Source organism: Anser cygnoides, chromosome 6 (assembly GCF_040182565.1).
Source record: "Anser cygnoides isolate HZ-2024a breed goose chromosome 6, Taihu_goose_T2T_genome, whole genome shotgun sequence".
NCBI classification, from domain to species: domain Eukaryota; kingdom Metazoa; phylum Chordata; class Aves; order Anseriformes; family Anatidae; genus Anser; species Anser cygnoides.
Window position 1 is genome coordinate 10,839,081 of NC_089878.1, and position 27,933 is coordinate 10,867,013.

A 27,933-nucleotide genomic window follows, 5' to 3' on the forward strand; every position below is an offset into this window, starting at 1 on the left:
ACCCAGCTGTTACAAATGTTAATATTTTGGGGGTATGTTTTGCACCAGTGCCTCTTATCACACAGGCCCCTGCCTTCAGACAGTGAACAACCGGGAAGTGCGTTGCTCAGGTTTGTGTCTGCGATAGTGTATTAAACAGTATGATGAGCCTGTTATACCAGTATTGTCCAGAAAGCCTGTATTTTCCAAGGGAACTTTTACCAGTAACATTATGATGACAGACCACTCCATAAAAAGTACCCGAAAAGTGACATTTTTATTGGCAAGTTCTGCTGATGAATTTCCTTATCCACGCTCCCATCTCCTAACAGATTTGTTTTCAAACAAACAAACAAACCAACAAACATTTCGGGTAACATTCCATTTGCAAACAACAAAATTATTGAACGTTTAAAAACGAAAACAAAAGGATAGCAGTTTTAAATACAATTTCTAGGAAAACTCATCCTGGTTCTCCCTGGAGCTGTTCCTCGCCAGGCTGCCACTGCTCAGCTCCGCTTCGAGTCAGCAGGCTGGGCACAGAGGCTCTCCTGTTTGGAGCTCAATTAAAAGGACTGGGGCATGTGCTATTATTACCATTCAAAGCCCTGTTGTTGTACATTCTTATGTTGTACATAAACCAGTTCGCATTAAACCTACCAGTATTTCTTCTTCCCTTATTCTAAAGCTAAATCATACTGAAAGTTAGGGGGAAAAATGCGGCTTCAACATTCAGCTACTTCATCACACACAAAGATTTCTACTAAGAGCATTATCAGGTTGAAATACACATCTGATTTGTCATGAGGTTAATGTTTATGGGGTGCAAGATGCAATCTACTTAATAAACACATCACTTCTTGATGAGCAAAGTATTACTTTCAGCCTTTTGGACCAACATTTTGTTGCTAGTTCGTTTCTCCTGAATCGTGCCAGGGGAGTTTTCACCACTACCACAACCAAAAAGATGATCGGTGGCTATCACACACCTCATCATCGGTTGGTAAGATGTTGTATTTAGCATGTTTATTTGCATTCAGAAAAAAACCTTAATTCATTTTTTAGGCCCCAGAGGCTTTGTACACCAGAAATTACACGAGTCAACCACAGAAAGTTGTAAATTGGTATCCACAGCGATTTTGAGGTATTCCACAAGAAACATGGCTCTGCACCTGAATGTTCCCCTCAAAAAAAAGGAAAAAAAATCAAAGTCCTAGCTGGAGTTGAAGTTTAGATTACTTTAATCCCCACGTTCTACCCCACTTGATCGACAAAGAAATACTTATTTCCCCAGGGGCACGAAAAACCTTCTTCCTCCTGGAATATTATTTTCATTACTTCATTCATAAATTTCAGGGCCCACCCAGAAAAGGCAAAGAGGAAGGTGTTATTTTCTAGCCAAACCACAGAAACACATTCAGATACTGTTTTTGGTTTATGTAATTTGCGAAGGTGCTCTAAGAAGATGCCAGCAATCCCCTGATGTTGAAAATAGCAGCGGTTTGTACTCTAACCTCTAGTCTGTGAGGAAGAGGCTGGGGAAAGATCTGGACCCAGAAAGTCCAAGTTAGGAAGAAATGGTCTCCTGGGGTCTGGATTTGGCTTAACAGAACCGTGTCAACAGAAGGTTGCTCCTGTTTGCCAGGAATCTGCTCTATGCTGGGAGCAGATTGCGAAGGGATCAGTCATCTCCGTTACTTGTGAGCTTTCGGTTAGGGCTGAAGGGGAAAGGACTGACTTCATCTTCAGGTAACTGCTGTTCTCCTTTGAGTAGTACATTCAGAATCATTTCCAATAAACCAGAGCTGTAGCGCTAGTTGTGTATAACCAATTAAAATGTTGCAGGCAGTTTATTATGTTATTTTTTCATGAAAAGTGGAAAACCTTTACAGTAACTTCAGAAGGAAATAATTCGCTATTTCTGCATTTGTAGAAAAAACATATGCAGTAATATTTTCTAAAGTGCTTCTTTACTTATCAGTTACTTTTTTAAGATGAGACTTGCATTTGGTAGTGGCATAGTATCCTAGCAGTTCATGGACCAGTAGATAGTTTCTGATGTAAAAAACCCATTATGTATTTTGTTTAAGCAAGTGACACTTGATTTGACAAATGCACTGAAGTGATGTAAGTGCAAAGCCCACCATTTCTTAAAACATGGCCTTATGCTGGTTTATTAATGCAACTTTACATCCTTTAGAAGTATTTTACTTCAATTCCAAGAGCAGGGATTAAATAATACAAATAAGATTTTAAATCCAATGAAGCTATTGCCTATTTACCCTGAAATAAAATAGTCTTATGATTCAACTGGTGCAAAAATCCCTCCAAATACCTTTGTTTTATTGGCAAAGTCATTTAAGGTCACTTTTGCTTCCAAGACCATCTTCTTCCATGGTTTCCACTGAAGGAGTTTTGCTTTGTAATGGCTTGTGGTTCCACAGTGATTTGTAAATGAAAAAGCCTACTATGAATAACTCTACCGTAGTCACTAAATTACAGATACTGTCATGAGAAAGTCTAAAACTTAGTGTTTGTTGGTTTTTTTTTTTTTTTTTTTTTTTTAAGTTTTCAGCAAGACACAAAATTCCAGTCCAGCTAAAGTGTTTTTTTCTTTGAATGCCATTTTAAATGGCAATAAACGGCTGCTGTGCCTTCTGGATGGAGAACTTAACACGATGCCCCGATGTGCTTCTTATATGGTATATGGATACTGTCTGCCAAGTGTACCCAAAGTAGTGTGTAGAAGGGCCCCCGGAGGCACAGCCATTTGGATCAGCTACTCCTATGCATATAGTGCAGTAGGTTTGAATCTGCGTAGAGAGAACCACGACTGGGTGGCACGTAGCAAGTGTTGCGGTTGTCTGTTGTCAGAAGGCATGACGCAAAGCATCCCAGACAGCGAGAGACAGAAGCATCTGCAATGCTGTTCTGATTCTGTCAAGTAGTCGTTTCCGTTGAAAGGCGTTGGTTATTGCTGCGACAATAAAGCACTCCGGTTGGCTTTCATCTTCTCCAAGCGTTTTATTAGATGGCCATTGCTGACCTCGAGCTCTTCAGTTTTATCCAGTGCTGAACGAAGCTAGAGGAAAGAAGCAGAAAAAGAATGTAACTTTTGCAGTGCTTTTTCTTTCCAAAAATAAAGCAAGGTTTGTAGATACCACACTAACTGACGATATTGCTAGAGTTTCCTTACAAGATATGAAGCAGCTGAAAATTCCTTCTAGCAGAGTTAACAGTGAATGCTGTTAACTGCCTGCGCTGTTGTTTTGAAGACCACACAGATATTTTCTAAGCACAGTGCCAAGAATCCAAGCTATTTACAGAATGTTGAACATATGGCTCGGACTTTGTCTTGGCTTCGGAGGCGTGGATGCTCAGAGAATCCATAGGGTCACAGACACCTGTCTCAGAGCCTGGCTTTTATGTTTCTGTTTCCCAGAATTACAGCCACCACCTAGGTGCCTTTCTTTTCTGTAAAATCCATCAAGGGACAGGGGTAGGTAGAGAGAGGTGGAATGCAGTCAGCAAAAGCCACCACCATGATAAAGGTGCAACAAGTCCACAAAACAGATTTTAAAGTTTGCCTTGATTTGGGACTTGCTAGTAAGTAAGACTGACCCTGAGAAACAACAAGGATTATTTATTATACAGAAGGAAGGGGCATAAAGAGGTGTAGCAAAAGCATTCTGGTCTAGAGCCAGGAGGGGAAACAGCATTGCAGCATTTGGTACCCTTCTGGCCTTGGGCAACCTGCTGCCCCCCAGGACAGCATCCTAAGGGGCAGACTAAAAAAACTTTAAGGTGGCTCATTTTTGACTGAAGCCATTGCACTTCGTGCAAGAGACTTCAAGACTTGTTAGCCCAGGAGAAAGACGCCTTTTACACAGCTACTACAGTACTCACCAGGAACGAAAAACAAGAATTACAAAATCTAATTTAAAGGTCACTTAATCCAGAATATCTGAACAATCTTTAGATATTAAAATGAACCACTCTAGCCTATCCCCCATTCCCTTGGAACAGGGACCAAAATTTAGTATCCTTATCTCATCTCAAAGGAATCTGATCACTATCAACACCACTCCCTGGTCAATGTTTCTTTGTGACTTCTGATGTTTATACAACAGATGCATATAGTGTATTCGTGAGCACTGCCAGCTTTCCAAATATTCATGATGGGCAATATCTGCCCCACTGTCTTAAGAGGAGAGTTTCTCATCTGATATGCAAGACAACAAGCAGGAAGGCAAAGTTCCACAACAGACCACTTTTACAGGCAGCACAGCAGAAGGAGGAATTTAGTAAAAGCAGAGAGAGCCTCAGGAGGCAGGTATGAAAGAAGCTGATATATATATATATATATATATATATATATATATATATATACACACTTAAGGCTGGTTGTAGCAGTTACTTGGAGAGAACATGAAGTTTGGTAAAAGAAGTATGGTCAAAATCACTCTGAACCACATCTCCTTAGAAGACCAGTGATTTCTAATTACAAACCTGGAGTTTATAACATCCAAAGTAAAGAGCTTCTGGGTGCAACAAGGACACTAAATAAGTAGGAATTATTCAGCTTGATGAATGGGGAACCAAGCGAACACTTCACAGCCGTACAGTAACATGCAAGCTGAGCATTTGAAGGCTGCTTCCAGACTGAAATTGCAGAAGAAGCACCTGAGTTTGCTCCAGAGAACCAACTCTGGTACAAAGCGAGGTATTACAGGTCAGTTCAGGGGCAAATGGTGAAATGGCAGTGGGAGTTCACAGTCGTGACTGTTACTGCAGTTTGAGTGCTAGAAGTTTGGTTAAACACTTAGACCAAATGACAAAAAAAGAAAAAAAAAGGTAGATGTTTATTCTTTGCTACACACCAAGACAGGTAGTTCCTGCTCTAAAACACACTGCAGAGACAAGTCTCCCCTTCTGCAGCACAGACTGACTGCTAGTTTATGACAGTTTACGTTTACAGTTACCTCTCGCTGTAGTTTGCGTTTCTCTGCTTTCAGTTCATCTTCTACTCTTTCAGCATTTTCAGCAGCAGTTTTATATCGGGCTACCTGACCTTCCAATCGTATTACCTAAGGGAAAAGCAAATTTTCTGAATTAAACAACTGTACAAAAGGAGTTACTCCAAAGCTTTACTCTTAGTTAAGAGTGAAGTTGTAGTTTAACAATATCCAGAGAGAGTTGCTAGATTTTATTTAATAGAAGAAAGGCGTATTTTGAGGAAAAATACATCAAAGAAGGCTGGCCACGGTAAGTATCTCCAGACCTTTTATACATATCCATATTTAATACACTTCCAGCAACAGAAAATAGAGCCCATTTACTAAATATAGCTATTTATGTCAGCAAGAATATTGATGACGAACTCTGGTCAAGAGCAGTCACAATTGAGCGGTCTTGTACAAAATCCACATATACTACCTCATACACCAGGAGCCATGTAAGAATTGCCAGTAACTAGGCACATGAAAGTATTCTGCAGAGTTTGTAAAATGCTTTAAGTATACATTTGCCTTTGAGAGTTTTTCATTTGGTGAAGATGAATAGTATATTCACTTTTCCCTATAGATCAATGCAAGCATTGTAGTCTTCATGACTTAACTTTGACAGCTTTGATGCTGCAACAATCCTACGTTTTATTTTAAGGGAAGTCACGTTAATCAAGACTTCCTTTTTCACAGAATACAATACACTCTTTGCATTCTCACCAAGAGTAAACAAACAGAACAAACCAGGAACTTACATTCTGCTCCAATGCCGTTATCTCTTGCTCAGACTTTGCTAGTTTAAATTTGAGATCACTGATCTGTCTGTTGGCATCTCCTAAAAGAATTGCAGATTTGTAAGAGATGTCAGAACAAATCTCGACAAGTCTGTCGTAAGATTTCCATGCTACATAAATCTACTCAGGGCAGCAGGACTGTAGCTCTCTGCCTTGGGTCTACTTCTGTATCAGTGCTGGCAGCTAAACCCACTCAGCGCCTAGCAGGTAGGAGCTATCCCCAATCTCATCTGATCACTTTCTGGCCACTCTGAAAGCAGAATTAACCAGGTGTGACAGGGAACTTACGCCCAGCTCTCCTGGGTAACATATGGGAGATTTCCAATTGTGTTCTTGTTCAAAGGATAATCATTCCCTCACCTCTAGGAGAGGTGCATGGCTGGCTCCCAGTTTGAAGCTCCCTTAGAACCGAAGGCTCGTGTTTACTTAGAGCTACGTGTTCATTGTACAGACACATTCTCTCACTCACATGCAGGACACAAAAGTTCTCTTAAAACCAAAATGCAGCTCACTTTGGAGGTCAATCATGTGCATATCTGTCCCATTTTCCAGAACTTCATCTTCTGATTGTGCATTCTCCAGCTTGCCATTCTTTTGCTTTTCTTCCAGTTGACCCTTTAATTTTTTAACCTGAAAGACACAAAATAGTTCTTAAAACAAGTACGGTAAAATTGTGGCTCAGGACTCAAATTCAATCAAGTGTTATGAAACTTCTAAAAAACTAAATTCCAAAAAATCCTTTGGTACAAAATTTCCTGGAAATTCTTTTGGCAAATAACACCACAGTTTAAGTATCAGTACTTATGCATAAATTCAGGACCAAGAATAATAAGAGGAAGAAGAATGTTTTATTAAAAAAGCCACAAATGTTCTGTTGGCACATTCATATAAAGCGTTCTTAAAAACCCCAAACTGTGATTGATTGTGCAGGAAATCCCAAGGCCAAGGATACAGTCCATAAATGAAAGCACAGAGCATCCTGCAGAGAAACCGATCAGCTAAAATGTTTTGAATAAGGATTATATCCACTATATCGTGGTATTAGCAATAATTACTTTAATTGCTATTTACCCATCTCCTATAATTCCTCTAGCATTCTTTCCAAATTGGTCACTACCCACAGATCCAGCAATTAGGAAGGCTAACTCTTGGAAGTAAAGTTTGCTTCTATAATTTCTGAATCATATACGTTTTTCCCTTGGCCTCACCTAATCCAAAGTATTTTTTCAGAAATGGTCATGATGGAGATTTAGGTGGCTACAGACAAATCTGGAATATTCTGAGCGCCAAATGTGTCTTGTTAGCAGCATGAAACAGGCCCCACGGGTCATCTATTTCATGCCGTGAGCTAATGCACAGGAGAAAAGACTCAGGGGGAAGCATAAAGTCCTCAGCAAGAGCACAGCACACATGCTGAAAGACAATGGTGTATATGTTCTATAATCTGTATTAGGGGCATTTTGGTTTTCTGAATCTTTACTGTTTTTATCATACATTTAGTTAATGCACAGCATCTCAGTTTGTGTGTGATTACCTGGTCTAGTAAGGATTCCCGTTCATCAATGAGTTTCCTCAGCCTGTCTGAAAGAGAAAACCGAAAGTTCAGTGCTGATTTAAGTGAGCCACGCGTTTCAGAGCGTATCTGATACGACAACGAACCGTTAAGGTTAGTGAAACTAATGATGAAGGTAGTTATGCACGTACCACAGGAAATGAGGCCACAAACAGGACTGGGAAGGGGCTGCAGCCAGGGGAGGTTATGTCATTCTCACAGAGCATGCTTGTCACGGCAGTAGCAGCACCCAGCTGCATGCAAAGAGGCTAATCTTCTACGTTAGGTTAGCATGCAAGAACTCTAGGGTCAAACACAACTGCAACACAAAATCTCACAGATCTTTACAATTCAACATCATAAAAATACGGTAAACACCTGTAATCACAGCTAAGCACATTCTCTACACTTAAAATCCTCAGTTCTTTTACTAAACAGCATGACAATGACATTGTGTTATCCCCAGCATTATGACCGTGAAATTATTTTTATTTCAAACACAGCAGTCTGGTAAAACATTTTCTCTTTTATCCTTCAGAGTAAATCCTCTCAGTCAGACATCAAGAAGGCAACGGGCAATCCGGACCAACTGTTGTGGCGTTAGACTTGAACCTGCAAGTGCTACATATCAGCACGCAGATGTGTGGGCATTGATTAACAAAGTACACAGTACAGAATGAGACAATTGGAAAAAAGAAATAGAGGCAAGTAACCAAATCCCTTGTTTCTTCTTTCCTATCAATGCAAAATGTGAAAGCATTTTAGCAAGAACTGTACACAACAAATCTTTACTCACAATTTTTTAAATCACTAAAATCACTTTACCTCATTCATTAACAACCTTAGTTTGTTCAGTTACCTCAATGGAAGTACACTGGAACATAGCCTTCAAATGTTGTTATTAGAAGGGGGTATATTGACCTCAGACAGGTCTTACTCCACAGCTTTGACACATGTGTTTATTGTGGTTTTATTTGGTTTACCTCCCTTGCCAGCAAGCAGTCACTGCTCAGAACCAAGCCAGGGGGTGTGCAGAGCTCAACTCCACATCTAAGGTCTTGCCTGTTACTTATTAAATTGTTAAAATCCAAAGGTCAATCACAGGAAAAAAAGACTTTTGTAAACTCAAGGCAAGCAATTTATAAGTCACAGACAGAAGAATGCTGGGCTTTTACCAGGTAAACTGGCTGGATTTTCATGTTGACAGACAAATATTTTTGAAAAGCTTTGAAAATCATTTTAAAATACAATACGCTGTTATCCTCGTTCATTGTTAAATCCCTAACAGGCCAAAGTCTTGCGGTTCACCCTTTTTTTCTTGTTAACACATTCAATAAAGAGAATAAACAGTCTGTATCAACCAAGCCATGGGGAAAACTGAAGTTTCCAAATGAAACTCTATCTATTTGGCAGACGGGAGCAGTCCTTTACCTAGTAATTCGTGGTAAGTCATTTCTCTCCTGTGTATCCAAGTTCCCATGTACCAGCAGTCATTCTAGAGCATGGAATAAAACCTTTACCTTGGCTTCTGATGCAGTACTCAAATACAGACCGTAAAGTGACATCCCAGTTCAGCAGTTCTACACATTCACTTTGAACCTATCTTTTTTATTAGCCATTTGTAACATGCCCAGCATTGTTACACCTGAGCACTGATGGGGGAGGAAAACACATTCATGTTTTTGTAAACTAACAAGAGAAAAATATCCTTTAAAAGAATAAAACAGTTTCACATACTTATATGGGAAGCTGAAGACAGAAATTCTGTAAAAATATGAAGGTGGAACAATGAAGTCCAATGAAGAAAGCAAGGAGGGCAAACACTAAAAGGAAAGTCGTAGATATTCAGAATGAAGATAGAATTGGGTGTCGCAGGTCAGCAGAGATCAAGAAATGAAGTTACATAGGATTAGGAAAGGACTGGTGCAGAAGAAAATCTGGAGGCCACTATAAAGCTATCCCAAACTCGCAGACTCTAAAGGGGCCAAATAATCCACCTTAATCCTAAAAGGAAGTCAGCCATACATGCAGCTGAAATACTTTTATTACCACAACCACTGTTGTGGGGTGAAATACGTCTGCCTAATGAAAGGACACCTCCAGTACCCAGTAAGGAAGCACATCATCTTCACCCAGCCTCCTTCCCTGCAAAACCAGTGTTAGCATTTTGGGGTGAACCTTCAAATTGGGTCTCACCATCACTTCTCTCTTCCCTCATGATGGGCATCTGCATCACACTAGGACAGATGACATGCTGGCAGCAGGATTTAAAAGATCACAGAAAATACTAGTTTGCTAAAATTGCTGCTTATGTAGAAAAGCTTTCTGCATGTGTAGATAAAGTTCTTCAGTTTCATGTATCCTACAACCCCACACTGATACATAAAACTTACTTTAGCTTTAATAGATCTTTTCATAAAACTTTATTTTTGCTTTTAGGAGACATTTTTCCAGCAAATCAAGGATCTGAGAGCTTCTAGAGCTATATGTGGAAAAGAACAATGTTCTGAATTAGCATGTGAAGCAGCTAATTACAACTCCCATGTAAAACACTCATTATCCATGTTTCAAATACGAAGATATTACAACGAATGAATACTCTGAAATTCATCTCAGTGAGCTTTAATGTTGGTAAGATGATTTCCAACCTACTCAGTGCACCAGTTCACGGCTTACATACACAAAAGAGCTTAACAGAGCACTGCCCCAGGAGCTGGGGACAATGCCATTCACCCAGGGAAGTGAACAGGACAGACGGGAGTGGCAGCTGTGGCTATCAATGTCTTCTGCTATTGTGCAGGCCAGTTTAAGGCACGTGAGCACTCTCGTTACTTGGGTAATGCAGTTGACTCCAAGTATTGCTAACTATGGTGCTGCTTCAGTGGCAAAATTGACCTAATATCCCCTAATAACCCACAGACAGTTGATGTCTCTTCCTATTTTGAGGAAATTGTGGCATGAGAAACTGCTATTTTTAACTTTAATGGTTTGCATGGTCCAACAAGTAATTAATGTGGATGCAACTGAAAAGGGTAAAGTGTCCATGGAGGGTGGGAAGGCAAGCAGTGAGGGCTGCGTCCCATGGAAACACACCAACAGCTCGAGGGAGCTGGAGGAATCCAACAGAAGGTGGGACAATATTGCTTCTCTGGATCCATCAGCTTATCATGGGAAAGGGAAAGGGAAAGGGAAAGGGAAAGGGAAAGGGAAAGGGAAAGGGAAAGGGAAAGGGAAAGGGAAAGGGAAAGGGAAAGGGAAAGGGAAAGGGAAAGGGAAAGGGAAAGGGAAAGGGAAAGGGAAAGGGAAAGGGAAAGGGAAAGGGAAAGGAGTCTTGCACATTGTGACCCTGTGCTCACTACAGTACTCCTTGAGCTGGCTGCCTCTGCTCAAGCCAAAATGGGTTACATTACAAAATCAGATTCCTGGTTTTAGTTCATCTCATGATTTCTTGGTTTCATTGTAAACTCCCTTAAAAGTTTGAATTTTGCTGTCTTTGAAAGTCTAAAACAATGCAAGGGACAAGATATATCCATTATTGCATTTGTTAGGGATATCGCAGGGAAAACATGAAAAACGGTTTTCAATTACGTAACTTTACAAGGCATCCATTTGATAGGTATTTCCTCCTGAGACAGTCCCCTCCCCGCCTCTCTAATGCAATACATTTCGTTCAAAAGCTAACTCGCATATAATATTTGATTCAAACTCTGAACACATCATCTTGCAGTTCCTTTTATCTTTAAGCTTATTTACCAGAGAGACCTCCCCCTCTCCCTTGATGTGCATACACTGAAGAAGAAACTGAAGAGCTAAGGAACACCAGGACCACCTCCTTCTCTGTGGTACTTGCCCAATTCCAGAAGTCAGGAACCGGCTGCCAACACTGGCACCGAGCAGCTAACATTCAAGGGAGGACTTATAGTACATAAGCTGTTCATCGCCTGCCCGTGTTCTTGTTTCTACTGTAGTTTCATTGAGATTTGGCAAGTTACTGTGGGATAAAAGCAAGCACACGAACAGTTAAGGCTAGAGTTGTCATTGTTTCTTTCTGTGACTTGCCGTTAAAAAAGGACTTCTCTTATAGATGCTTTTTTTTCCTTGAAGTGGAAAAAAAATAGTTAAAAATAGGTCACCATTACCTGCCCTTCAACCATCCAGAAGCACTCCTGTTGTGTTTCTAACTCCTGAAAAATATCGGAAATGCTGGCACATGCCTAATTTAACTGAAAGTTGATCGTATATCCATCCACAAGGTTAGGCGACGCCTGGCAAGAACATTTAGTTATACATATAACTGTACTTAACATTTAAATATAAATACCTTTAAATACTTTCAACATTAAACCATGTATTACAGTAGAACGTGGCAAGGGAAAAATCTTTATTTAAACACTACTACATGGCAAGGAGAGATGCTTTAAAGATTTGTGACTTTTTAGATTAGCATTTAGTGTAAATGCTTAACAAAACCAACTGCTAATACTTACAGAAACCATACTGAAGCTGTTCTAAGTTGGAGAGAAGTCATATGAAAGGAGTTAAAGGTTTATAGTTCTGTCACAGGTGTGCTGCTATGGGTGCCATCGCATTCACTGACCTCGAATCCCAAGGCTGCCTGTTCCTAACGGGACAGCTCCACTATCTATGCAGCACAATGCAATACATTTAAGAAAGCTGTAGAAATGGTGTTTGTGAAATGATACGGATTTTAAAAAAATATTTATGCAGGTTTATAAACAGTGCTCTGGACAGGCAATTTAAAGTAGAAAATATGTTTATTTCAATTATATACAGCTCAGTACATTTTGATATACATCTTGAAATTTTGCAGTCTGTTTGCAATCCATCAACTTTGTAACATCAACACAGACAGAACTTTCTACAGCCCCCCTCCCGACTGCTCAGTTTGCATTCCCTTTGGATGTTCACTGCTTAACACAACTTATGCAAAACATGCTCTTCTTCCCAAGCACTACAAAGGATGCATGGAATATAACAGTGAGTCGAAGTGCCTAGTTCAAGCCAACAATTCAAAGTACTCCAGCTTTTCAAATAGGCTCGGGGGCTAGTATAGAAAACAACAACAGTCTTTGGTCTAACACCCAGTAAGGACTAAGACATCCAAAGTTATCTTCTCTCCAGAAAAAGAGGAAAGAATTTTTCAGAGAAAAAAACATTCTTTCAGAATAATATTTTGGAAAAAATATATATATATAACGCAATAAGTAATGCAATTTTAAACAAAAACCTTCTTGGAAAAATAGGTATTTTGTAATATTCATAGCTAGACAGTACTGGACAGCAAACCTAAGCACACGTTACAGTGTGTACTGATACTTGCTTAGGAAAAAAAACGTTAGACATGGTGTAAAAGGCCTATTGTGGTGCAAAGTGCCTAGATGAAGTAAACATATATATTTGTTCCTTTTAGCAACCTGCACGCTGTACTTCCTTCAAACTGTGTATTGTTCTTCCGAAGTGTTTAGACTAAGCGGATTCACAGTGATTGATACTTTGGAATACGTCCATATTAGAAAGATACAAAAGGTGGAATGACATTATCTTGTTCCACAGCAACAAAAAAATTGGTTCCTAGGCTTTAATCATTCAGCAACAAGTTTCAACATTAGATCTCAGTGTTGCTGACCTACTGAGTTCCTTCATGACAAGGCATTAACATACTGTCGATCTAATGCACATGGAAGTACATTCAGATAACCTATCATTATAGTAGGCTAGAAAGTAGGAATTTCATATAAAAGTTCCTCAGTAGCAGTTATCCACACTAAAAGTACTTTAATTGCAAGATAGACCGCATAGCTTATTTGTGAAGCTTGCTCTTTTGGTAACATTTAACCTGAGACACAGCAAAACCAAACCCACGCATGATTTTTTGTGGCTAGGTACGTCAGTGAATAACTTAATAGTTGCATCATTACCATGTATATGACCTGGCAGTGTATTATGATGAGAGTTACCTATAAGGAAAAAAAAACCTTAAGAGTATTCCTATATTCCTAAGGCCTGATTTGTTGTGCAAAGTGCATGCTTCTGTACTGAGACTGATCAAATGGCATGTATCTCGTGTAGCCTGAGATTTTTAACTTAGGATATTGTACAGTCATCTCTAGATTTACCCTTAGCCCTTCTACCACCTTGCAAATCCTCTTTGCTTTCCTCCCTGTTACTGTAAGCACTTTCCAAATCCTGTTCTGAAACATCTGGTATTTTTTCCACTTCATTAGAATCTGATGCTTTACTTTCATCTTCCAACACATCAGCCTTCTCATCAGTTTTCAGTGATGATGCTTCCCCTTGCAAGTGCCCTGCTTCTCCAGACTCATCTCCTTTCTTATGCCGTAAGCTGTCATCTTCGGTCAAGGGGACTTCGGTTTCTATTTCACCTGTTCTTTTTCCAGCTTCACTTGCTTCGACAGTTTTTTTGACCACGCCATTTGCTCCATCATCCTCTCCACTCTGTGTATCAGCTTTCTCTCCATCAGATTTTTCATCAGTTTTGAGTATCTGTTTTGATTCTTCATCGAAGTCAAATGCGTCACCATCATCTTCTAGTCCTTCCTCTGCTTGAGCCTCCAAGCTAACTCGCTCACTAACATTTTCATCTATCTCAGCTTTCTGTGCAAGACAATTATTTGCATCATCCTCAGGAGCAAATCCATCACCATGGGGGTTTGCTAACTCTAACTGTTTCTCATCTTCTTTCAATATTTCTTGATCAGCTTGGTTTTCACTAGTTCCACTAAGATCTACAGTTAGCTCCTCTTTAGATTCACCTTCCTCTTGCTTCGCTACGTTTTGTGCTTCACCTTCCTCTTGCTTCGCTACGTTTTGTGCTTCACCTTCCTCTTGCTTCGCTACGTTTTGTGCTTCACCTTCCTCTTGCTTCGCTACGTTTTGTGCTTCACCTTCCTCTTGCTTCGCTACGTTTTGTGCTTCACCTTCCTCTTGCTTCGCTACGTTTTGTGCTTCACCTTCCTCTTGCTTCACTACAGTTTGTGCTTCGCCTTCCTCTTGCTTCGCTACCTTTTGTGCTTCACCTTCCTCTTGCTTCGCTACCTTTTGTGCTTCGCCTTCCTCTTGCTTCGCTATGTTTTGTGCTTCGCCTTCCTCTTGCTTCACTACGTTTTGTGCTTCACTTTCCTCTTGCTTCACTACGTTTTGTGTTTCGCCTTCCTCTTGCTTACCTGCATTCTGTGCTTCATCTTCTGAAGAACTATTTTTCTCTCCCACTGTATCTCCTGTTGTGTCTTTACTACACTGAACTTTCTGAAGTTCCACCTTTGGTTCTAAGTCTTCCACCCATTCTGCCCTACTTTCCTCTCTTTTCCCAGACTCGCATTGTATTTCCACTTCTGATTCCTGAGTTTTGTCATCTAAAACCCTTGGGTCTGAACTGCTTTCCTGAGATGCCATTTCTTTCACAACGTCTGGGCCTGGCTCTGCCTGCTGCAGCACTCTTCCTTTCACCTCGGTAACAGAGCCCACAGACTCTGCAGGTGCTTCCTCCTGCTTGCCTGCTCCTGCAGAATCTGAACACACCTCCAAGTTTTCCATCAATACTTCTTTCTGTCCGTCTTTCTCAGCAGCTTTAAGTTCTGTTCTCTCTTGTATATTCTGTTCCTCTAACAATGCTAAATGAGCATCCTCTGAAGAAGGTGGCTGAATGCATGTGTCATCTCCTCCCTCCTCTTTTTCACTTTTATCTGCTGGGACACCACTTTCATGGGACTCTTTCCCCTCCGAACCCACAGAATCCCTTTCTGTTGCCTGCCCCTGAACTGCATTCCCCACCTCATCTTCTTCTTCAGCTCTATCACCTCCCTTCTCATCAGCTGTCCCATCAGTGCAGTCTTTGCTTTCAAGGAGCTTTTCCTCCAAGACATTTGTAACTTTGTTCTCAGCACTTTCTTCCACATGCTGGAGTGTCTCAAGGTGACTCTCCACATTTACCTCTTCGCTCAGGGAGTCTGCTACTTCAGCCTCTGGTAGCCCTGGCTGGTCAGAAACAAACTCACAGCTTGCAGTGTCAGCTGCTTGTTCCATGTCATTAGCACTCAGTGCATGGCTAGTTTCCACATCCTCTCGTTCTTCCTGTTCTGGAGCAGCTTCTTCCAGTTCACGCTCTGTACCTAAGTCTCTGGGCATTTCCTGAGGACTCTCAAAATCCTGACCCTGCACTGAGCCCACCTCTGAAGTCTGATTTGTCCTTGGCTGTGAGTTACTGCATTCAGCCTCCTCGCTAACAGGCTGTCGGGCTGCTGTGTCTGCTGACTCTGTCTCCTTTCTCAAATCATCTGCGTCACTATCATCGTTTGAAGAAGCATTCCCTGACACAGGTTCTGCAAGGCTTTGGTTTTGTTCTGTAAGCCTACTATCTGGTAATATCGCTGTTGACCCGGCATCGGTTTCTTCAATCACTTTTTCTGCCTCTGTGTTTTCATCAGCATGCAATGTCTGTACTTCCTGCTCCTCAGACTCCTCTTTGTGTTCCTCATGCTCAGTATTCTGCAAGATTTCTCTTTTCCCCACATCCTCCAAAATCTCATTTTTCATGTCCACTTCATTGGCTTTGCCTAAAAGACCATTGAGAAAGTTGAAGGGACCACACCACACCACTTACCTCCCCACTTATAACCCGAAAGAGAATGAATCAAAGAACAGGTTAATAGAAGATCAGCCTTTGCCAATTACGTGAGGCAAAGCAGCAATTGAATTAGTAAGGGTATGGGTTTGTTTTCTGATCAGTGAAATTCACCACCACCACCCTCTCAAAGCAAGAAAAGTCTCCAGTGCTGGCCTGTGTTTTTGTAAATTAAAGGATGTTTGCTCTTGGCTGTGTGAATTACAGCTCTTGTAGATGAGAACAACTTTGTTTCAAGCAGTGCAATTTAACAGTAATATTTGCAGATGTAACACTAACACGAAAGATTATGCTTTCTCAGCAATATGCTCTACAACTTCAACTTAACACCACTCTGTGCATGCAGGAGTGTGTGTCTGATGCCAGTATAACGAAGTAATCACAGATTACCCAGTAATATTTTACTCCTAAGATCATAAACAGGCATCATCAGTGTTTATGTGTATATGACAAAGACTGCGAATATAAAATCTGATTGGCAAGCAAATGTTTCAGCTGTTTAACATTACCAACACAGATCAAAGATCAAGTACTTAATGCCCCTTAGAGCCACTTCATCCTCTCAAGGGAAAGGGACTTTTTTTTTTTTAAGCACTGTTTCTTCAAACATTATTTAGGAGCAACAGGTATTAAAACAACGGTTTTTGTGTGGCTTCAGCAGTTAGCTTTTGGGTCTATGGTGTACCTGCTTCCAAAAAAAAAACAAAAACAGAACAAGGAGAGATAGAAAACATTGCATGTAAAATTTTCCCTTACCTTGGTTTTGGTGCTCCATATTGTTTCCACACACAAATTGAGTGAGGAAAAAGCAGCCAACAGCCAAAAGCAAGATAACTTGCACTTGCAATGGTTGGCTGCCTGTTGCTGTTTACTAGTATGTCAATTTAGAGCAGCAAGAACAAAAAATGATTTCCCTTTCGTTCCACTAGTATAGTAGCTCTCTGAGTGATCATTCATTCTAACTGCCTAAGGAGGAAGTTTTTTTTTGCCAGCCAGATTTCTCCTTCCTAACACTATCCATCTCACAGTCGTGTTCTGTGAATTTAACGGCATTATTCCTGTTACAACGAGTACAGATGTGGAAGTGGTAATATTAACTGCTCAGTAGTACTAGATACCAAGAACAACGAATTCATGCACTAGTGTTTTTTAACAGTGCCCAGCACTGTTCAGCAAACATTGATAGTTCTCAGGTATATAAATGAACCAGCGTAGAAGTTCTTTATGTAAAACTGAAATGTTTTTATTTTGATTCTTTAAGATACGTGCAGAAAAATATCGAGCAACAGCAGGACAATTTTCAAACTCAGGGTTTGAATAGTAATCTGAGTGATTGCTACTTATCTGTAATATGTAGTATTTGTATTCTCGTCCTTTGTCACCTTGAATGGGGAATGAAGTTTGCCTTTGCAGGAAACTGCACAACATACTTGGAGTGATAATAAATATCAAGCAGAAAAATGCATATGTGATGTGATGCACAAGTGATTCGACAAGTAGCATGCTGCGTGATGTGTTAATTGTCCCACTAACAAATGCCCAAACTCCAAGCAAAGATGAATGAGTAGACAGATGGACAGAAAGATAGGAAAGGATATACAGCACTTACCTAACATCCCGTCCCCTGCTGTCTTTAACGCCTGTGCTGTGCCTTGAACAGTTTTGGAAGAATCCAAGTGTCTTTCGTTATCAAGTATGTCAGATGTCTCCCCATTGGTAGCTACGTCAGAGTCTGGGATTATTCCATGTTTCTACAGAGAAGCAAAAGCAACGCTTTAAAGCCTGCTGCTCAATAAGAGCAGGAACTGTTCAGATGTTCTTGTCTTTGACATTCTGAATAAACAACCACTTCGATCACTCCATTAAAAATGGCTGGAAGTCAGAAAATAGCACAGAATATTACAGTTCTCTGACTAGCCAGCATCGCAGAAAGCATGTGATACCAGCTCTTTTTATTTATTTTTAAACTTAAATCTGCTGCTTAAAGTGTTCCTCGGAGACGCGTCTCCTATAAAAGCAACAATTTAATACTGAATATAACAGTCTATGCTAAGAGCTCACAGTCGATAGATATTAGGGTGAAGGACTATCAGAAAATTCCCGAACTGGCAACTTATGAAAATAGAGTCCTTGGTACTGAGCTAGATTCAATTTTTCTGCAAAAATGTACAGGAGGTAAAAGTCAGCAGTTAAATACAAGTTTTTCTTATTCCTCTTGCATACCTTCAGTTGCTCCTTCAGCACAACCACTTCATCTCTAAGGTCATCCCGCTCACTCCTTAGGGAATCAAAGAAATCTTTCTGCCTCTCTAATGCCTGAGTTCCCAACACAAACAGAGGGCGAGGAGATGTGAAGAAAGGAAGGAAGACAAGTAAAGAGCATGAAAAGCAAGTGTAAACAAGAATGAGCAGATTTAAGATATTCAGGGATTCATGGAAGTGGCATGTGTGAAAAAGGTAAAGTTCACAGATTAAAGGATCGAGCTTACATACACACAGATAAGCCTCAAATCCAAGAAATTCACAGCTTATTCAATAATCAGGCAGTCCCAGGACTTCCTATTGAAGACACTCAAAGCCCGAGCCTTCACGAAAGATCCTTCAAAGGAGGACCCACTTTCCATTCTTATCTGCTGGATGAGTTAATTCATATCCAACGTACACGCTGAATACACAAGTCCCACGTGCTAACAGAAGAGCATGAAAGCAAGCCTGACATTTTAGTAGTCTATTATGGCCTGTTAATTTCATGGGTTACTGTGATAGGTGCAGCACATTTCAATTAACCAGAAAACTGCCAATAAGCTAACTTAAAACTTTGGGATGTACCATGTGCAAATGCAAATTTTAGTACTGAACCTCCTGATATTTCTATATAAACGCACAGTAACTAAAATCACACACTTTAGTTTCAAATTGCTAGAAGTTACTGGACATCACAAACACGTATGAACTGCCAGATTTCTTTCCCCTTCTAAGTTCAGAAAGTCTTCAGTGTTTGTTGTTGAAAAGAAAGCCATGGTTTTCTTTAAGAGTGGGTTTCCATTTGGCTTTGACAGGAGGTGGTGGGAAAGGATGAGAAACAAGAGAACATTAGAGACTTTCATCCCCAAAGGCCATAAAGAGTTCTGTTACTTCGTAATCACACTCCAGTTTCTGCTCAGTCTGCAGATTAAATCTGAATAAGCAAAAAGTCAGTGCTGATGGAACTGCATTACAAATAGCACTTCCTTTCTCGATATAGCATACACAAATGGAGCACCACAGCAGATAAGTTATCCCAGGTTTTGAAATCTGACCAGCTGCTAAGTTTTTCTTGGATTTTATATTATTGAACAAGGACAAAGTTTACTATTTGCTAGTTCACTGGTAATATACTAAGACAGCCACACCAAGCAAAGCCACTGAGAAGGATTTTCTTTGTGAGGTTTTACAAAAGCAGTATCAGCTCAAGAACACAACGCCACTCTGAACACATTTCAGGAGTTGACAGTCCTACCCCTATTTTTTTGTCTTTCCACTCTATTGTCTCCTGAAGATCAGAAATTTCCCTGACATAGCTCTGCTGTTTCTGTTGCAGCTGTTGGATTTCCTGAGAGACAGGAGCAAAAGAAGAAGACAGAAAGCAGGTAACAGGTTAACAAAGATGGTCAAGATTGCAGTGATGCCAAAGAATGAAAAAAGTCAGGTGCTGAAGTAAAAGGTTATCTACGTGCACAATTTCATGATTTCTGACATCTCAGCTAAAGCTACACTTCTGAAGACAATCTTACTATTCAAAGATGACTTACGAAGTTAGATAGTTCCATGTTTCCTCTACATCTCCACTAACGGCTGTTGAAAACACAGCTTATTTCACATTATGGACAATGCAAAAAGGAAATCTATCTTCAGATAATACTTATGAGAGTCTTATTTCTGTTAGTCAGCTCTAAACCTGTTCGGCCTGAAACACGAGTATTTCTTCAGGTGAGAAACCTGAGCAGGGAATAAAATTCTCTATGCCTCACCTTCTACACACCTAACTGGGAACACACCAATCAAAGAAGTCATTAAACAACACAACAACAAAAAAAGGTGAAGTTACTTACTGCAAGCATTTCTTCTCTTTGCTTCAAAGCCTCTTTGACTTCCATGAACTGAAACTGCAATATGCTATGAGCATGCTTCTCTCTCTCAAATTCCTGTGAATGAAATATTCATGAAGTTTTTATTGATCAGAAATAGCACCCAAGAAAAACAGAAGAAATAAAGTCCTAGCACAAAGAAAATGCTTGCCACAATTCAATGCCTGAATATGCTTCTAATTACAATCCCAAAAGAATACTTTTTTTTTTTTATGTCTGTTTTGTCGTTTTTCCAAGAAATTATTATTCCCCCAAATATGGAAGTGACAGACATCATTTAGGCAGTTTCACAATTCGAGCAGCAGGCTGCCAGTGAATGGCTTATACACCCAAGTCCTAGTGACTTCACAGAAGAATGGATGGGAATGTAACCTGCTCTCCTGACATAACGCACTGAACAAGTTAGGTAGACATTTAGGAGTTAAACAAAAAAAACACTACCAAATCTTCCAGGAACTGTGTGTTTCACAGTGTGCTATAGTGAAATGTCCCCAGGCTAAAGAGCCGATTCTGAGAAGCTAGCAGGCCACAGGTTTAACACCAACTCACTAGGTGTTAGAGAATTTGAATTCACAAAAAACAATTCAGCACTCAGCCACGTAGCTGCCTGAACTATGTAAGCTGCACAACTCTATTCTGAAGGGAGCTTCATGCATTAAAATACTCCGGAAGTAAAAAAAGGAATCCTCCAGAAGTCACTCCAAACAAAACCTTTGAATTTACTTCAAAGATGGAATATCAAAGGACATATGATACTATCAGCATAACCTTACCATATAAAACATTTCTTTAATTCTTCAGAAATTGCTTTATAGAACAGACATTTCATGAAAAAGTCTGTTTGTATGATCACAAGCACATAGCATGCTGCTATTCCACTCACTTTAACAGCAACTAAAGCAACAACTTATTAAAAATCTCGAATAGTAATTTGTCTGGCTTCTCCCAAAGGTGTCTGGCCCCCTCCCCAAATCCTTCACAGTTCAATAACATGCCACAGCTAAATACATACTTTACTTTTTTCTTCATATTGCCTCCTGGATTCTGCCAGCTGTTCTTCTAACTCTAACAGGGCATCCTTCAGGGTATCTACTTGGTACATGAAATTTGTTTTTTCATTGTCTAGTTGAGCATTTGACACCATAGCCTTTTTATATTTCTCTTCAACTTCGGCTAAAGAGTCCTGCAAAGAATAAACATCCACAGTCAGAGGTCAGTTATACACACTCTGCCAGCCAAGACCTTGAACAAGAAAACGAAGTGCTAAACCACAAACCTCCTGAGCACTCCTGCTGAAACCGGAGAGCCTTACCAACTGTCCCAAGGTGAGGATAACCTCCCTTGTGTTCCCACAAGCCTTCTGGTAACAAGCAAGAAACCTTACCTTAGGATGGGTAAAATGCTTCCTGTTCTCTGCCGCTTCAGCTCCTGCTTTCTCAGTGTTTTCTTCCTTCTCCCTCCTCCCCCTGCCCCTGCACATTGGCAGCTCAAAGCAGCTGCTGAAGATGGTAAGTTGGATTTTTTTTTTTTTTTTAAAGGTAAACTGGCCTTGATTTAAGATCAGTTTAGGTAGTGCATCATTAATGAGCTAGGCTTTAACCTAAGGTGGTTTAGCAGCCAGCTCACACAAATTTCAGGGATCCTTTCAGTGTGAGGTAGGAGACACTCAATACACTAACTCAGGAATTAGGATTTGCAGTGAAAGCTGCGGTTTTTGTGACCTGATGCATCATTTTTCATTAGGTTTCCTATATCGCATTCCCTCTTTACAAATTCACTTTAAGAAACAACTCCCATTGCCTTGAAAACCCTCCCCATCCCCATCAACATGAAACGAATGTAAGATACTGAGAGGTTTGTAACAACAATGACAAAAAGCTCTGGCTCATCTTCCATGCTGTGCAGTCAAACTTGCAGTGTTTGATTTTAAAACAGAAATAAAGGATGTACGTGGGCAAAACAGTGCAAATAGGCAAACGTTGATATTTCAGTTCACACATCAAGCAGTTTCTCTTGGGACTTCAGCAATATTAGAATGATGCATAAAGTAAAGGTGAGATTCATATACTTCCCTTTCCTTTCCATAAACAGAACAGGGGATGAGAGTGGTGAAACTATCACAAAAACTAAGTCTGAATTGGTTTAGTTTATATTTCTATTGACAAATAAGAGAATTTGTCTTCGGACCTGTATAAATTGATGTCCTTAAGCACAAATTGTGTTTTGGTGCACTTTCCAGCTCAAGGATGAGAAATATTAAGCACAGGAAAGCAGTCAGAATTTGGCACCAGTGGTGGGATTAAATCTCAGAAACAAGCTGGAAAGGAAGTATATGCAAATAAGAAGTTAACTCCTTCAGCATGCTAAGTTTTGTGTTATAAGCATCAGGTTCCATCACACTGGGTTATCCCTGGACATTAAGCACACTCTTTTACTCCAAAGCAAAGCCAGAATTAAAGACCACTTTTGAAACCCAATGTGGCTGAGGTACAAGTCACCACAAAAGGCAGGTCAAGGGATGCAAACCTAATTTTTTTATGCAGTGTGACTATTTTGCTACATCTGCTACACACTGATCAGGGGGGAAAAAAAAACAGGCTTTACAGAAAAAAGGCCAAGTTACTCTTTTTTCCATTGACAACTCTTAAGATGGCAATAACTGCACCTGTTGCAGCACTAAGCTGATGACACACACAGTAATTCACACCGATAGATGTTGCATTACATGCTTGGTATTACCTATACCTTTGCAAAATTAACTTTTCCAAAAATGTTAATGCTAATGCTCTTCCTCACTTAGCACATGATGTTATGCTGCTGCATGGTTGTCACACCAAAATCCATTTATGGCTTTGTGGAAGTGCTAAGTGCTTCCCTCCTGCCGGCTGCTGTGAGCATTGGTTGGCTTTTCATGTGATGAGTTTTTTTACACAACATTTTATTACAAGTATTAAGGGTCTTTTCTGTGATCTAAAGATGAAACCTAAATGACAGTCAATGCTGCACATGTGCAACTTTCCAAAGGCACGCCAGACCTTTTCAAAAGAAAATGTAAGTAGAACATCTGAGCTTTTAAACGATTTTTCATGGCACTGTAGGCCACGTGTTTTATTTCGTCTTCCAATTTGGAGAGGTTTCCTTACAAAGCAATTTAAAAGATAGCAATTTGAATTTGCTAGCAAAACAATAACCTTCTCAAAACAGCAAGACAGATATGCAAGAGTAATCAGCTGTCTTTCAGTCCACACTTGGAAGCACTGCTCACCACAATCAGACACCAGGACAGCTACTTTTCCAGCTAATGAAATGTTTTTACACAGTTTACAACCACCCCCAGAAGAAAAGCATGCAAGGTCAGTTCTAGGTCTCACACTGGCTCTGTGAATGTTTAGCTGGTGTTAATTACCACACTTCCACTCTGCAGTAAAGCAGTACCTTCATTTCTTTCAGTCCCTGCATGTATTTGCCTTCTACATCCTGAATCTGGTCCTTTAACTCATAGATATCCTGCGAGAAACGGTGAGAAAGGTGAATGATGTCACTGAAACTAAAGGGCAGAAGTACAACTGATATGGAATTATTCATATTCGAGGCTCTCATTTAAATATTTCTACCACACAGGTTAAGCAGTCTGATGCCTCGCCAGACGATGAAATTTCTTGGACAGAAGTTTAAAAAATGCCATAGTTAAAAGATTCCTAGAAGTTTGTGCTGGTTTTAAGAATCTCACCTTTATTTCTCTAATAGACGCCTCCGTATCTGCTGAGATAGACGTATCCCCGCTGCCTCTTCGTGAAGATGTCCCACCTAGAGAAGCTAACGTGGCTGCTGATAAACTTGAGACGGTCCGTGCTCCCTAGAATCACACAGTTTAAAATGGTTGTAATTTTTTTCCTATATATATGGATTTTTAAAAAATAATTACACATAACATAGACTGTTGACCTACTGATATAGACAAATGACAAAACATTAATTGTGTCTTTGGCATCATGAAAGAGTCACTCCAGTAAAGCACATGATGTGGAACACCAAGGTTCACCTTGTGCCTCAGCAAGACAAAAACCAACCAAACCAGGAACAAAACCAAAAATAAACAACCCAGACCAAACTAAAACAGAACCCAAACACCCAACATATCTGTACATCTTCTGTATTTCAATGGTATAGTTGTTCCTGGGAGTTACATTATTTCTGTGTTAGCTTTAGCAGTCCTATAATTAAAACGTGAAGAGAACAGCTAACAGCAGTTGTTATCTAGGCATCTAACACAACCAGAGGCAAGCCTGTGGCTTTTAGGTCATCCTAATTCCTAGCTGGTCTCTGGTGCCACAGAAAACATTAGAATTCAGTATTAACAACAAACCCAGAGGAATGGGAGCTGTTGCTGCCCTGCTCCTGCAAGCTCCTCGGCAGGGGAAGGTTTAAAATCAGGCCAGAAAAGAACCCTTGCACTTCCAAATGATACAAGCTTGATTAAATAACCTCTTAGGAAGATGAAGAATCAGAAGATCAAGACTCACCAAGGGAAACTAATGAGAAAATCAGATGTAAACACTTATCTTTGTAACAGCAGTTTGCACGGCTTAGATTTAAGTATTAATTCTAAATTAGATAAAATCTTTAGGGGCTTAGTATCATCTTGCCAGATATTTTTAAGAACTTGCATTATTATATTTTGTGGACGTTTCTTACTACTCTTCAAATTCTTATTGCTTTCATTTGTATTTATTTACTCTGCAGCAGTAGCCACACTGTTTTTAGAGTACTGAGGGTTCTGCGTGAAGCCAGTTTCTCACTTAGTGCAGTATCACTTTGGTTTTTTTTATTTGTATGCAGTACTACAATTACACTCTACAAACAAAACCAGTATTCACATGGCTTAGCCTGAAGCAACTTCAGTCAAGTGCTGCTGAATGTCAGTTACAACTTCTGAACAAACACATAGGTTTAAAGTTCAATAAATGTAGTAGTAGTAGGTCTGATAATTCAAAGTTTTGCGCCACAGTAGGCTTCCTAGAAGATTTCTGTAAATTCACTGCAAGTTCTACCTAACCTTAAAAAAAATAAAAAGGCAGCACTTTTATCAGAGTAATTCACAAGATCCTTCTTACCTTCTCAAAGTCTTTTTCTGGCCTTTCCTCAATCTGTAAAACAGAGGTTCAGAAGGAATCGTTAGATAATAAAGCACAAGAGAAGGTACTATGATATCAGAAGGGGAATTCCTAAAACCTTTAAGAGACTTTTCATTAGCAATCTGTATCTGCTCAAAAAGCAGCCAGCAATGTCCTGGCCAGCACTTCAGGGCATAAGCCAGGACAAATCACCACAAGTTCCCAAGCAGTACATCGCTCCCTGAAATATATGCATTGATGAAAACCTACGAGGTCTGTAAGATAAGACAGAGGAACACATTTTTCCATATCTACATCATAGTATTTCAACATTAAGACAACAGTTGATCTGTGGGTTAACAATGCAGGCATATAAATCCTAAATGGATGTGAACTCAAACCCCTAAATCTTTTCCTCTACATAAGAACAACTGTATGCTATCTTCATGTTTTTTTTTTTTTTAGGAAAACTTAAAACTATGCCTCAAAAGAACTTGAAATAGTAATTTACTCAAGTAGAGAGATCATACCATTGTTTAATTGAAGGATGCAGAGGTTTCCAGACCAAGACACCTTCTTGAAGCTGCAGTTTTATGGACCTTAAATAAAATCAGCTACCTCTGAAACCTACCAGCATGTCCCTCCCCCATTCCCAAAAGCAAGGCATCAAGCTCGGTTTGAAGGACTGTACTGCACCTGCACTGCTCCCGAAAGGAGAATAAAAAACTATGAAAAATAAGGTCTAAAGCTTAAGACTTCCACTAAGTGTTCTCTTCTTGTGTCAAAGAGCAACTGACTTCAAGCAAAGATCCCAGCAAGGCCGAGGCTGCAGAAACTGACCCTGAAGTCTCTGTGTGGGACCGGTGCAAAGTCTAAATAAACAGCCAGTCCGTGACTTCAGCGCTTCCCTGGAATTTACTGATTCAGAAGACAGATCCTACGCTAACACTGGCCAGGGAGAAATAAATCAGAGCCAAAGCGGGATTTAGGAGTACAGAAAGTTACCAAGAATCAAGACAACTTCAATGCTCAGAAGAGAGAGCAAAACCCACACACAACCTGGGCATCTCTTCAAGATGCTTTCATAAAACACTTTTAAAAACAAAAGGCTTACCCAGATAGAGAGCCTAAGAGCTAAGAAGAACAGTGGTTGTGAAACGACTGAAAAACCAACACGGGTCCGCTCCAGAGGAAGGCAGGGCATTGCTGAGGTTAAGTTAACGCATTTCATTTGAAAGAACACTCAAAAACCTCCACCTCTTTCCAATCAGTTAACATTCATCATTTTTTTCCCCTTTGAATTATACAGAGCAACGTGTGAATGACCCTACTTGTTATGTGTCACACTGCCCACGGTACCCTATTATTTCATGCCAGACAGCTCCGAGTGGTGGATTTGGCAGCCTTCTGGCCCTGCCAAATACCAGGTGGCTGTTTAACAAGAAAGTTGTGGCAGTACTAATATTGGTGTGTTACTACAGAGCAGTGTACACACACACAGGCCTTTATATCCAGGAATTTACGCACAGCCTTTTGAAAAACCTATGTTATGGGTTTAGGGCACAACTGAAAATACTTGCCTCAAATTATTTGTGGAATGTAGATGTAAAAATGTTTTTGATACAGAAGAGAACAAATCTTGATATTATTTTAATTATCCATCACCTGAGTCAGAAAAAAGCTTCCATTTACAAAGGAGAAAATATTAAAGTTACTGTGTTGAAAGATCTGCACACAGTAGGTATTTTTACTCAGCACTCATTACCACACCTGTGAAGCCTGCTGCACCTTCACTGCAAAACAACCTTTAGCAGTTCTGAGGATGCAGTCATTCAAAGGTATTAAGTGACTTTTAAAATTGGTGTGGTTTCAAAAAATTATAGGTTTCATTTTCCCCAGTGATGCTCTGCTACACGCGTCTATTTGGTGCCACAAAACACGCATTTCATTTTCTTCTCAGAGGAAGAACCACTGGTGATTTCTTTCAAGGTTAATGTTTAAAAAATTGATCTGTTTTATATGAATGTTTTATATAGCTTTCATTCTGCTCTTTCTTAGATTAATGTAGTGACAGCATCGCTCCACAGAAGAGAGAAATTTTGCTCTCTTTTTCAGCCACCAGAGGGAACCCCAGGTTTTCAGCCTTCAGCCACTCTCCGAGGAGACCTGTGGCATCTGACCCAGCAAGAAATCAAAGAAAGTTCACGAAGAAATGTTTATTTTTATTTGAAGCCACACAAAATTACGATCCAAAATGTTTACCTTCCACATAAACATGCGATAAGGAATATTGTAGCAATTAGGCTGAAAACAACCTATCTGCTCTCACAGTACTAAGTGTAGCCCTTAATTCGTTTTCCATATCAAAATCTAAAGGACTAACAGAATACTTGCTAGAAAAGGAATTCACCTAATGATACACAACCTTTAATTTAGAGAACATCATCCTTTTGCATTACCTTCTTCCTTGCCAACAATTTGGGCATTTTGTACTTTGGTGTATAAAAATGAAGGTAAAGGATGCAAGTTTCAGAGGAACTCCGGCATGCACATCTTTGTTTTGGCAAGGGCACTAGGTTGCTCTTTGCAAAAATAAGTACAATGGGATGAGTTCAGCCTCTTCTGAAAGTTTTTCAGACTAAAGCCCAAGCCATGCTGCCGTCACGTCAGCACTATCAGAGGCTTACCGCAGCTGGAAATTT

At 40.0% G+C, this 27,933-nt stretch overlaps 1 protein-coding gene and 1 long non-coding RNA gene across 15 annotated transcripts in view; one reads left to right on the top strand and one right to left on the bottom strand.

The window, feature by feature from the left end:
* Positions 1-2,512: 2,512 nt before the first annotated feature.
* LRRFIP1 (LRR binding FLII interacting protein 1) overlaps positions 2,513-27,933 on the bottom strand; it is a 102,532-nt gene continuing 77,111 nt past the window's right edge. For 10 of the 14 annotated variants that reach the window (XM_066999794.1, XM_066999792.1, XM_066999789.1 and 7 more), the window contains 9 exons: positions 25,232-25,264; positions 23,848-23,973; positions 23,553-23,624; positions 21,130-21,300; positions 20,082-20,174; positions 19,490-19,582; positions 18,214-18,306; positions 17,600-17,741; positions 12,085-15,922 (listed from right to left, as the gene is read on the bottom strand). In XM_066999794.1, the coding sequence (XP_066855895.1) occupies positions 13,434-15,922; positions 17,600-17,741; positions 18,214-18,306; positions 19,490-19,582; positions 20,082-20,174; positions 21,130-21,300; positions 23,553-23,624; positions 23,848-23,973; positions 25,232-25,264 (3,312 nt within the window). In that variant the 3' untranslated portion in view covers positions 12,085-13,433. Of the gene's footprint in view, positions 3,062-4,961; positions 5,067-5,737; positions 5,818-6,288; positions 6,407-7,310; positions 7,358-12,084; positions 15,923-17,599; positions 17,742-18,213; positions 18,307-19,489; positions 19,583-20,081; positions 20,175-21,129; positions 21,301-23,552; positions 23,625-23,847; positions 23,974-25,231; positions 25,265-27,933 lie in introns of those variants that run through there. The other 4 variants (XM_066999801.1, XM_066999802.1, XM_066999800.1 and 1 more) reach the window with 3 other exon arrangements.
* Positions 4,334-8,175, top strand: LOC136791137 (uncharacterized). Its single transcript, XR_010832492.1, has 3 exons — positions 4,334-4,711; positions 7,277-7,442; positions 7,867-8,175. It is a non-coding gene; the product is annotated as an uncharacterized lncRNA (long non-coding RNA).